This window comes from Nansenia antarctica, assembly GCF_963989245.1.
Source record: "Nansenia antarctica genome assembly, chromosome: 1".
NCBI lineage: Eukaryota > Metazoa > Chordata > Actinopteri > Argentiniformes > Microstomatidae > Nansenia > Nansenia antarctica.
In genome coordinates this window covers 14,302,566-14,315,240 of record NC_137674.1, presented here as the reverse complement: position 1 = coordinate 14,315,240, position 12,675 = coordinate 14,302,566, and the positions used below count along the sequence as shown (strand labels likewise).

The window sequence follows — 12,675 nt, the reverse complement described above, 5'->3', positions numbered from 1 at the left end:
CTTCCTGTCGTCCAGTCACCGAGACGTCGTCACTCCCGGGCTATTTAGCTTGTCCTAGCTAGCGTCTGGTTGCAAACTTCGTATTGTCAAAGGCGAACGCTGCACCTCCAAACATCGTCCTAACAATGGCTACCAGGTTCATACCGCTGTCACAATGTCTCATTTTATATGTGGTGTTGTTGTAGTGACGACAAACAACGTATAAGTAAAACGTTTACTCGGCGCTCTTGTAGCACAATGCAATCACAAGTGTAAACACGCAATCTGGGTCACGGACACAGCATCCGGGTCACGGACACAGCATCCGGGGCACGGACACAACATCCGGGTCACGGACACACCCCGGATATACCACGTCATTAAACATATACATAAACATTACATTAAACATAAACATACCTATTTTAGCTATAATTGAACTTGACCTTTCTACTCCGTTACACGTACATGAGGGTTTGGTTACCGGAAAAAAAAAAGTAAACAGACAGCCGACACGGACGCAAACGACAGACAGTAAACACTGCTTTGTGTCTGTACAAACCATTTATTTTCGCTTGCATGGACTCTTCACACCTCAACATCTGTCCACCATCCTGACCCGTCCTCTTCCATGTCAGCTTCACTAGTGTCATGCCTCACCTTTGAACAGCTGTTGTGACTTGTTGTGAGACTCGTATTTTCAATGACGTGCAAATCGAAACAATTGTGTGACATGAGTTCAGCCAACCAGGTCATAAAGTCTACTTTTCTTCTAACCAGTTGCTCAGGCAGACTAGTTTGTTGACATTTCCAGATGACAGAGCTGACCTCTTGAAAACGTTGTTTCCGTCCAGTCTCGAACTGGAGACCTCCGGAGTCGGGCAGTTACTCTGAAATTCCCTTAACTTTTCCCTATTCATTGTCATGGTAGACCTTAGTACTACCGTACAGTGTTTCCCCTAGGTTTGCTGCCTTGGGGGGGTGGCATGGACCCCCCCCCCCACAGCGTCATGTCCAGGGGGTGTACTAACTTGTACATTAAGCCGCCTCACGCTACGGAAACAGCAGATAGGCTCCTGCCCTATGGGCCATTAGGCTGGAGAACCATCGGTTCTCAAGGCTACTTACTTATGTGGTCTTGACTACCTGTCCACTTTCTCACCTGGTTCTTGCTCTCTCTCTCTCTGGTGTGCCGACACCATCCTGCTCTCTCTCCTTCTCTCCGTCTCTATCCTCCTCTCTCCCTCTTTTGCTGTCAACCAAAAGGCAAACATAACAACCAGAGTATTTATAATCTAATAAGAGGTATACATTGATCCATATCAATTTATAACATAATTATAATTGAATATTGGATTGCTGTGGGCAATGCAGTCAGATAATGTCATTTTGACTTTACTCTCTCACCTGCAAAAAAATCGTATGTCCAACTATAAAAAACAGACGCTGTCCACTGTCCATGTACTGTAACTATGCCATTATGGTATTACCATAAAGCCCAATTCTAGCAGAATAAGAAAGATAGTATATCTACTTCAAGTAAAATAATAAAGTGCATCCAGTTAGCTCTTTAGCTGGCATGTGTGCTAGTGACTAGCTCATCTCATCACCTCTGAACTAGCTAGCTAGCTTGCTAGTTCTTTGACACTATTTACACACCATGGAACTATAATCAGACACTTTCTAGTCACAATAATAACGACCAATTTGAACCAACTTGCTCTGTTAGAACACTCAGCAATTATATTTGCTAACGTTTCAACTTGCTTACTTTCCATCTGCAGACATCTCACCCTGCAAAAAATCTCTCGCGTCGCTCGCGCACAATCTTGTATTATTCTCCAGCGCGAAGCGAAGTGTTGAGATAGATCTCGCTATGCGAGACTACTGGCGGACTACGTTACCAAAGAGCCCATGGGCTTGCCACTCGCCAGATTCGGGTTGGGTGCGTTTAAAAAAAGCGGATATTTTAGCCTGCTTGTCAGATGTTTGGTGTCTACGTCCGTAATTCCTCTTTCTTGGGGGGGCAGGGGGTTCCGTTGGGGGGGAAAAATGAAGTCCTCTAACATATCAAATAATCTTTTTTTAGGAATTGTATTCAACACATCAAAACACATTGTAAGTATTCAACACATCAAAACATTTTAATTCAACATATTTCACATGAAAGCAGCTATGAAAGCAGCTATGATAGCAGCTATTCACATGAAATTTAGACCAGACATTGGGATTAACTCAATAACACTACACATTACACAAGAAATTGTAACATTCCAATCTATAAAGAAAGCTATGTGTAATAAAGTGGAATGACACAGGAAAAAAGTACAAACAAAAAAAGCACTAAACCAGCTTATGCCACTAATGAGTTCTTCTAGCTGTGCTTATTAGAATCAGATGGGTTAGTGCATGTTGGTTGTTCAGTACCTCCACTGTTTGAAAAAGGATTTGCCACCTCTGAATGCAAGTAAACAAATCATTTGTCACCAAGCTTTTCTGCAAGAAACATCTCATGATGGGTAGAGACAAAGAGGTCTCCCAAGACCGTCGCAACAGGGTTGTTGAGCTGCATAGTAATGGCATTGGTAACCAACAGATTTCTCAACTCCTAAATGTTCCTATAAGCACCATTGAGGTGCCTCAAATGGAAGTAACATGACTCGACCATCAACCAGCCACACACAGGAGCTCCTTGCAAGATTTCTGACTGGGCAGTCAGAAAGTTAGTCAGAAGAGTAGCCCAAGAGCGAAGGACCACTCAAGCTCCAGAAAGACCTGGAAGCAGCAAGCACAGTACATAAAGTACAGAACAAACAATAGGAAATGTACTCCACCACCATGGTCCCCTTTCACGATCACAAGACTCCATAACTGAAGAAAAGGCATGTTGAAGCCCATTTGAAGTTTGCTACAGAACATTTGGAGAAGCCTGTAGATTACTGAGAGAATGAAGTCTGATCAGATGAGACAACAACCTTTCTGCAACAATATGACGTGCCATGTTTGGAGGAGAAATGGCTCTACATATGATCCTAAAAATACCATACCTAGTGAAGTTTTGGAGGTGGAAGCATCATGGTATGGGGCTGTTTGTCTTCACATGGTACTCGTGGAATCCCAATTACCGAAGGGAAGATTAATGGAGCCATGTACCGGGAAATTGAATCTGTTGCCATCCACCAGGTTGATTAACCAAGTATTAAATACATTTCAGTTCGCATGTTAAATTATTTCCAGTGTCATTCTCCTTTATTTCACACAACTTCTTTATGGATTGGAGTGTTACAATTCTTTTAGCTGTGTAGTTTTATTGAGTTAATATACCAAGGTCTGGTCTAAATTTCATGTGAAGAGCTGCAATGGAAATATGTTGAATTAAGAAATTGTTCATCTGTTGAATACTTATTTTCCCCACTGTATGTATGGAATGGAATTATTTAGGTTTGTCTGACTTTAGATTAGGTTTGTCAATCTATTTCTGCCCAAAGGATTAAAAGAGAGGAATCTTCAGCTCCATGAGTTGTCTACAATACAGTGTGGCCCTACAATGTACTGTGTGTCCAAGAGATTCAACTCTGTTACCTTGTAATGAACTTGGGGCAACCAATTTTATATTTTTGTCCATTTGATACAAATTAATTTGTTGTGACTAAAGCCCAATGCACACGGCGTGCGATTTTGTCACACGACAACATTCGATTCTCAATTCACACCACCGAAGTCGGACCAGGCAGGCTGATTACTATAGGCTCTACCAATATTGCTTGCCTTGCTTCCACTATTTCTACAAGATACAACTGGGCATATTGTGCCTACATGCTCGATTGTTATTAATATGTAATATAGGTGTCTTGTAATCCCATATGAGATGGGCCGTGTTGTTGACTTCGGTGGTGTGAATTGAGAATCGAATGTTGTCGTGCGACAATATTGCATCGCACGCCGTGTGTATTGTCTCATTCAAAACAATGGAATCGAATTCACGGTGCGACAAAATCGCACGCCGTGTGCATTGGCCTTTATGCTCTTTCTGTAATAAGTGGCTTCAAATAAATAGTAACCACTGTCCAGGCAAGGCAGGAATTTTGACGCACACCAAAAATCTTCAAACAAACCAAGTCCAAAATCCAGGCCATGTAGAATTGTAACAAAAAAAATGATTTATTGTCCTTTAAATATGAACATAAAATTCACGGTTCCAATTGCATCTTTACAGAACATAAATAAAAAATAACAAAAGATCATTCCAATACCGGCTCATTCTATTGTGTGTTTCTTTGAGGTAAAAGAACTGTACCCCTACCCAGGCCTGCCTGGACTCTGCTAGCCTTTCTTCCTGCCATTTAACCAATTTCCCTGACACAGTTCAGAGAAATGGGCACTACGGAGGAGCCATCATACCACATCATATTCTAATATTTCATGCAATCATTCATATTTCATTCATTCATCATGATCATTACTCAATAGCATTCAATAATATTCGTTTGGCTCCTACAATGTAGTTGTAGCTGGAGGCCCGGCCTCCTGTTTAAACAGCGGCTGACGCCTGTGCTGACTGAGGGACTGAGAACAGAGTCTGCCTTGGGGAAAAGCTGGAATGTGACGATAACAGAGAGGAAAAGCTCTGCATGCAGGGAGGAGAGAAGGGATCCTGTCTTCGTCTGCCTGGCTGTACAGCTTAACTACAACTCACTCGACCAGCATTTAGTTTCTAAAGTATGTAGATAAATGTTTCAAAACCATGAAGATTTCTAATTTGTTGACCATCTGGCCCCTTTGAAACAAGCAGCTGGGTTTTCTAGCCCTAGATGCATACTTACTTACAACATCTTGCTGTTAAGCCTGTCAGAGCGGTGGCCTTTGACTTCACCCTGCTTCCTGTCAGAATGTGTAGAACATTCCAGACAGGACCACTCTGCTAGAATGTAGAGGGCTGACAAACAGGATACACACTATCTACGGCCGCATCACCCAGGCCGTGTTTATTTTTATGTGCTTGTGATTGTAGCAGAAAAAGACGATTGTTTTGATTGTATTTTGATTACTAGAAAGAGTGCTATTTTAGGGCTCACGTCCTATTAATACATTTTAGGGCTCACATTCTATTAATGATTAATTATGAATTATATTGAGTTACAGTGTCCTGATTCAATGACGTTGTTTTTCTTTTTTTCAAATATCATATTACGCTTTCAACTTTTTTTATTGTCCCCCAGCTCAGAAATCAGAGAGAGTTGACTATGATTCTGTCTCTGTTCGTTCGTATGTCACAAGCTTTTTTTTTTTTTCTTCATACAGATGGAACATTTACGAAATGACACTGATTGGCCCAATGTTGACAAAACTATGGTGATGGATGCGTCATGCCATAGAGATTGTTTAGGAGTTTTGAGACGGTTCATCATTAAACACGTCATAATACGTTGCAAGGTGGAGAGCTAAAAGTGTAGCCTAATGCCGTAGGCTTACAGTCTTACGAATTTGGGAATAATATTTTGAGAAATCAACAAAGCTCTTAAGAAGCCAGACTGATCAAAAGTGATCAAATAAGCACTACAGATTCGGGTGACTTTTCATTCTTGCTACGAATGCAGCTGTGCAAGTGTAGCCTAATACAGCAGGCCGATAGATAGCCTAACGAATTTGGAAATAATATGTTGTGAGTGAAGTCTCTTATGCAGAATAAATACTGGAACTTGGTCTATATCAATACAGAATTGTGTAACCTAGGTGCACAGCCAGTAGCATTTGTAACCAAATAATTTGGCTGTGCAAATATTTTGTCTAATTTGCCTATTGGTGAAATTTGTGTTTGAAGTAGAGGCGTCTTGTATCAATACAGAGTTAGTACAATAGTAGGCTAATGGAACACATTTTCTTTTCTCCTTGGTCAAAGAAAGTGATCGCAAAAAGTTTATGAATAAACATCTTGCTTGATGTACTTGCTTCATTCCATCACTCTCCTTTTATAGAGGGGTGCTACATCATTTTGTTTACTGTACACTTGAAAATAATTGTGGAGAATGTTTATTGTAAACAACTGTAAACAACTGCTGTAAACAACGGCTTTAGTCATTCTTGGTCAATTTGTCAACAATCCACACATTTCCCCTCAGTAACAGATTTGTTCTGCTTGTTTGCTGGAACACCTTGAGTAGGAGACATGTTCTGCTGGAACACCTTGAGTAGGAGACATGTTCTGCTGGAACACCTTGAGTAGTAGACATGTTCTGCTGGAACACCTTGAGTAGTAGACATGTTCTGCTGGAACACCTTGAGTAGGAGACATGTTCTGCTGGAACACCTTGAGTAGGAGACATGTTCTGCTGGAACACCTTGAGTAGTAGACATGTTCTGCTGGAACACCTTGAGTAGGAGACATGTTCTGCTGGAACACCTTGAGTAGGAGACATGTTCTGCTGGAACACCTTGAGTAGGAGACATGTTCTGCTGGAACACCTTGAGTAGGAGACATGTTCTGCTGGAACACCTTGAGTAGGAGACATGTTCTGCTGGAACACCTTGAGTAGGAGGCATGTTCTGCTGGAACACCTTGAGTAGGAGGCATGTTCTGCTGGAACACCTTGAGTAGTAGACATGTTCTGCTGGAACACCTTGAGTAGGAGGCATGTTCTGCTGGAACACCTTGAGTAGGAGACATGTTCTGCTGGAACACCTTGAGTAGGAGACATGTTCTGCTGGAACACCTTGAGTAGGAGACATGTTCTGCTGGAACACCTTGAGTAGGAGACATGTTCTGCTGGAACACCTTGAGACATGTTCTGCTGGAACACCTTGAGTAGGAGACATGTTCTGCTGGAACACCTTGAGTAGTAGACATGTTCTGCTGGAACACCTTGAGTAGTAGACATGTTCTGCTGGAACACCTTGAGTAGTAGACATGTTCTGCTGGAACACCTTGAGTAGTAAACATGCTCTGCTGGAACACCTTGAGTAGTAAACATGCTCTGCTGGAACACCTTGAGTAGTAGACATGTTCTGCTGGAACACCTTGAGTAGGAGACATGTTCTGCTGGAACACCTTGAGTAGGAGACATGTTCTGCTGGAACACCTTGAGTAGTAGACATGTTCTGCTGGAACACCTTGAGTAGTAAACATGCTCTGCTCAGGTTTCATGCTATTGACCCAGAATGTCCGTTGGCTGAACAATCAGAGTGATAGAAATATTGTATTTTTAAGCCACAGTATGTGAGTTACATGCATTCCCAGGTACTGTATGTAGTATGGGAAAAGTTTGAATCTTTGGTTTGTGTGAGTTGCTAGCTTGTTTTGGTGTCTAAATTCATACCGAATGAATGCCATACAGTAAACAACAAATAGAAAATAAGTACCTTACATTAACAATAGGTGTAAACACAATTGCTGGCAAGTGGGGGCCACAGAGGGACATGCATGCTTGTTTTGCAAGCACATGGAAACCCTCTAAAATAAATGAATGTATTTGCTGTAGCTAGATCAATGATTTGTTATACAATATACTCTTCAAATGTGACACACTCAATCTTTGACACTGATGTGTTGTTTCGGTTTGACCTACATTACCTACAGTGTAATATTCTCCTAAGTGCTTCAAGAAATTCAAAAGAAATACATTTATTGTGTACAATAGTCAAATAAATAGCTGTATCGACATTTTAGAACTTTCTTAACAGAATTCAATAGATTTTGATGAAAATTCGTATTACACATTTAATGTTGCCTGGTAAACAAACCTAACAGATACAAAAGAAAGATTCTCTGAGTCATCCCTTAAATAATGCTGCACTTGAACACATTTAACACCAGAGCAATCAAGTGTTGCTTAGATTTTTATTGTCCTCTTTTCAAATAAAAAACTCCAGGTTGTATAGGTGACTTTGGGATGGGGTGTGTGGACTGGGTTGAAGAATGGAGCATATCCACAGGTGGGCTGTAAATGCCTTCTGTAATTGCCCTGCAAAATGGATTATGCGGCTTCTGGCCACTCATCCACTCTGTAGGAGCCATGTGGAAAATACAGTAGAGATGAGGTGATGTCCCGTTGAGACAATCCCTCTCAGACACTTAGGGAGTATTATTATTGTGCATTGTCAAAGAGCCTTTTTATCACTGGCACTATTAAGCGAAAGCTAATGACGATGGTGGCAAATGGACAGACACAATCTTTAAATCAATTGAAATGTCATTGTGTTTAAGAGGCAGGTGCCAGACATGTTATGGGGTAAAAGTTGTTTTTAAAGGTAACACTTATTTTAGGTCTGCAATATGTTCTGCAGTTATAAATGAATTACCCAGTTCAGATGAGTTGTTGAGAAATATTTTAATGAATGCTATTCCAACTGTATCTTTTAATACATCAAAATAAGCTCTTGTCGATTAATTTTTTGGGGGGGGCTTATTAAACGGGATACAGTACAAAGTTACAAACAGTGGTCATACATATTATTCCAATCTAATTATCCTCTGTTTGTTTGACTAATTTCTCATCACTCTCCTCAGATGCGATGGCGACTCCTTCTCCAGCCAAGAGCATGGGCGAACCTGGCATCACCCCCCTGTCTCCGTCACACATTCAGGTAGGTAACTCTGGAGTACATCACATCGACTTATACCTGTGTAGTTATGACGTAATGTTGTTTCTACTAGGGCTGTCAATGTTAACGCGTTAACGGTCGCGGTTCATTTGGAAACCGTAACGAGGTAAAATAAATGGAGGCGAATTAATCTTATTACCATAAGTTCATATTGCCATATACAGTATCATAACTTCTGCTGCGTGTCAAACGCCTGTAGAGGGGTTTCAACACTGACTGATTAGTGTAGCCTACTGGATTATAATGATGAGACAGTCGTTGGTTACATTCGTGACCACTTGTCATGTTGACATATGTATAGACGCTAATCACCACCACTTTACAAGTGTTCTGTCCTTTGTCACAGGTGAATGAACACCCTGTTTGCGATCAAATCGACACCCCTTTTTTCCCCTTATAGTACAGTATGGTTGATTGAAGGCTTCATTATGTGGACCAGGAATATCCTATATTTTCCCTTATTACAGAGACTGGGACAGCGACACTAGCTTCAATTGATGAATTGAGTAGAGAGCTACGTAGGTTCAAAAGACAGACAGTGTTCTGAGACACAGCCAGCTTTCCTACCCGCTACGGTGGTTAGATCCAGAACAGATCTGCCAGCAACAAGATCTGGTGTTACAAACCACTTGTGATTAGCGAGTATAACAATAACAGCTACAACAAGCCATTCAACCTGCTACTGTCAGTATACAATAATGTATTATATATAATACTGTAAAGTAACAATCAGCACTTTTAATTTTTGAATGTTCAGTTAACAAAGGAGAGACATGTACCTGTGATATCAATTAGAGAATGAAAACAACACAGATCGGTTTGAAGAAAAATACTGTCATAAACAAGACACATTTTGTCAAACTCAAGTGCTTGGAGATGACTCCACTTTGATTTTTCTCCACTTGTTGAACTGTAGTGAAAGTTGGAACAGAACCACAAAACTAACCAGTGGACGAAGATATAATACATTATAGTATTATCAGTACAGTGTATCTGTGCAGTCTGAGTTTTGGCAGTTAAGTGCAATTCTGACTGCATAACTTGAGACCTTTTTACTTTTAAGAGATTCTAATCTTATTCAGAAATCATCAAAACTAAGACATTTCTTTATTCCAACACCACATGTTTTTGTTTTATCTCCCTGCCAAAAAAGTATTAGTATTTTTAAACTTGTGATTAAGCATGATTAATCTGATTAATTTCAGAATATTATTGTGATTAACTTGATTGCAAATGTAAATCGATTGACAACACTAGTTTCTACAAATAATATACAAATTGCTATATAATTGCGTCGTTTCTGAGCCTTTTCCTTATTGCAATAGGGAGGACTAGACTAGACTCATTGGAGTGTATGTAGGTAAACTTGTGGCCTAACCCTAACCCTAAGTCTATGCTTCCACCATGTTTATCTCCCCCAGCAGAACGACCCGGACCAGAACACACCTACAGGACCCTCCTTTGTGGTGGTGGTTGCTATCGACTTTGGCACAACCTCCAGTGGCTATGCTTATGCCTTCACCAAGGAGCCGGAGTGCATTCACACCATGAGGTGAGCCAACGCTGCATTGCAGTCCCTCTGAGTAGGGGGGGGAGAGGGAGGGAGGGAGCTGTTTACATTTAGTTGGCTCAGTATGCAGAAAGAAGAGAGGAGGAGGAGGCTCAATGGAATAACGAAAGCTGGTTTTCCTGGACGTGCATATCCCTCCTGTTCTGTCTATAGAAACCCATTGTTGAGGGAAAGGTTAGCCAGGAGCATATGGGATTTGTGGTAGGAAACGTGTGCGGCTTTAATGCTTCCTAACTAGATGACAGTATGAGTGAAAACAGGTGAATAATTTGATCAGTGTAAAAATGTGTAATCGTTGTTATAATAGATTGTGCAGTGATAGCGAGGTTTGTCATGAACACATGGCCTCTTTAGAATATCTCTTTACCATCAAATTAAAGTGTGATCCTGAGTGCTTCTGGGCAGCTGGCTATTTAAAAAAGGATCCTTCACAAGACAGGATATGGGCTGTTTGAAGACCACCCACTAACCAATAACGGCCTTCTAAATGGTATGATTGTTTTGAATAAGCAAAACACGTCTGCCTTTTCGTCTGGCCAGTGGCCACCACTATGTAGGGCTGTTGGGTTGATTGTTCTAACCTAGCCCAAAGTTTATGGGCTTTTCAGGTTTCTTCCTTAGTCATTGAGATACACATATGAGCCATGATGTTAAAAGTGAGACTTTATTGTTAGCTTTGTTTAGAACAACCCCAAGCACCAACAATATCAATCAGCCTGAAAAATGCTAATACATCGAGCAGACGCAGCTGTGCATCTACAAATAAACAGCATTAGACCATGTTTACAAACTTGTCATTCATGTCACACCAGAATGGGATAATCACATTAAAATGTAGCCCTGAGCTAAGAGCTGGATTAGATCTCAGTTTATGGAGCACAAAAAAAAAGCCCACTCAGTGTTTGCTGGTCCAAGTAGGAAATGTATTTTATTTGTCTTATCATTCAATCAATACATCATAGAATGTCAGATTCAGATTCAGATTCAGATAACGTTTATTGCCATTATGCTTGACACATATAGGAATTTGTTTTGGCATTACAGTAGGTGCATTTATGCTTTTTTCACATGTATACATGAACAAAAACAGATGCAAATGCAAAAACAGGACAACACAGGACAGACATGCATTGAGTGCATTGGATAGTGCTATATATATATATATATATATATATATATATATATATATATATATAAAGTGCAGTGCAGAGTTTTTCAAAGGTCCAGTGCATATTCAGTCCTGGGCACACTTGGGGGCGGGGGGGAGGGGGAAGCCAGAGTAATTTAGCAGGGTGAGGAGGCCGTGGCCGGGGTGGGAGGGGTCGGCCATGATCTTCCTTGCCCTCCTCAGAGTCCTGGTGTCGTGCAGGGAGTTGAGGGAGGGCAAGGGGCAGCCGATCACCCTCTCCGCTGCACGTATAACCCTCTGCAACTTGGCCTTGTCCTTGGCTGTTGCAGCAGGGAACCAGGTGATGATGAAGTGGGTGAGGATGGACTCTATGATGGCCGTGTAGAACTGGACCATCATGGACCTCGGCAGCCTGAATTTCCTCAGCTGCCGGAAGAAGAACATCCTCTTCTGGGCCTTCTTAGTGAGGGCCTCGGTGTTCCGCTCCCACTTTAGGTCCCGAGAGATGATCATGCCTAGAAAGCGGCATGACTCCACGGACGCCACCGGGGTACCTCCCAGTGTGATGGGAGGGGGCAGGGCTGCTTTCCTGCGGAAGTCCACCACCATCTCCACTGTTTTTAGAGCATTGAGCTCCAGGTTGTTAAAACTGCACCAGCTCCGCAGCCCCTCGATCTCACCCCTGTAGGCAGATTCGTCCCCCCTGGAGATGAGGCCCACCAGGGTGGTGTCGTCTGCAAACTTCAGGAGCTTGACCGAGGGGTGGCGGGAGACACAGTTGTTGGTGTACAGGGAGAACAGTGCTGGAGACAGGACGCCATGACCAGCACAAGGACTGTAGGGTCCCAGCATTACAACAGGACTCAACACAACTAACTTATTTACATTTTGGTTATTTTGGCTTTTGACTAACTGACACACATTAAGTGGTTAATAACCACTTAAAAGTTTTAGAATGTTAAAGATGTTACCTACAAAAAATAGGAATGCATGGGCTGGTAGGTGGGTGGGTAATCAACAGAGGCAGCTGCTGGAAAATGCGTGACAATACTGTCCTTTTACCTCAGTGTTGAGGCTGAGTTTCGCATACAGTCACTCTCTTAATATTTTGCTGCATTCAGTTATTGTCTATGATTGAGTCTTTCAGTCGTACATTTCTGTATGTCTGGGATAGAGAGGATGATGCGCAACGTCAAAAAGAGGTGTGCAACGTGCCCCGCGGTGGTGTAGCGGTCTAAGCACTGGCCACTAGTGCAAGCTGCCCACCGGGGACTGGGATCGAATCCTAGCTCGCCAGATCCGGATATGGCTGGGGCACACACGGGGAGCGGCATATTGGGCGGCCGCTCCCGAGGGCGGTATAGGAGTATTTCCGGACAAGGATCCGTCGCGCAACAGC

At 42.0% G+C, this 12,675-nt stretch overlaps 1 protein-coding gene across 2 annotated transcripts in view; it reads left to right on the top strand.

Annotated features, from left to right (window-relative positions):
* hspa12a (heat shock protein 12A) overlaps positions 1 to 12,675 on the top strand; it is a gene marked incomplete at both ends in the record, with an annotated part of 55,494 nt that overhangs the window by 20,418 nt on the left and 22,401 nt on the right. The window contains 2 exons of one of the 2 annotated variants that reach the window (XM_080531920.1): positions 8,483 to 8,559; positions 9,999 to 10,129. In XM_080531920.1, coding sequence (XP_080388046.1) covers positions 8,483 to 8,559; positions 9,999 to 10,129 — 208 coding nt within the window. Of the gene's footprint in view, positions 1 to 8,482; positions 8,560 to 9,998; positions 10,130 to 12,675 lie in introns of those variants that run through there. The other variant, XM_080531921.1, reaches the window with a different exon arrangement.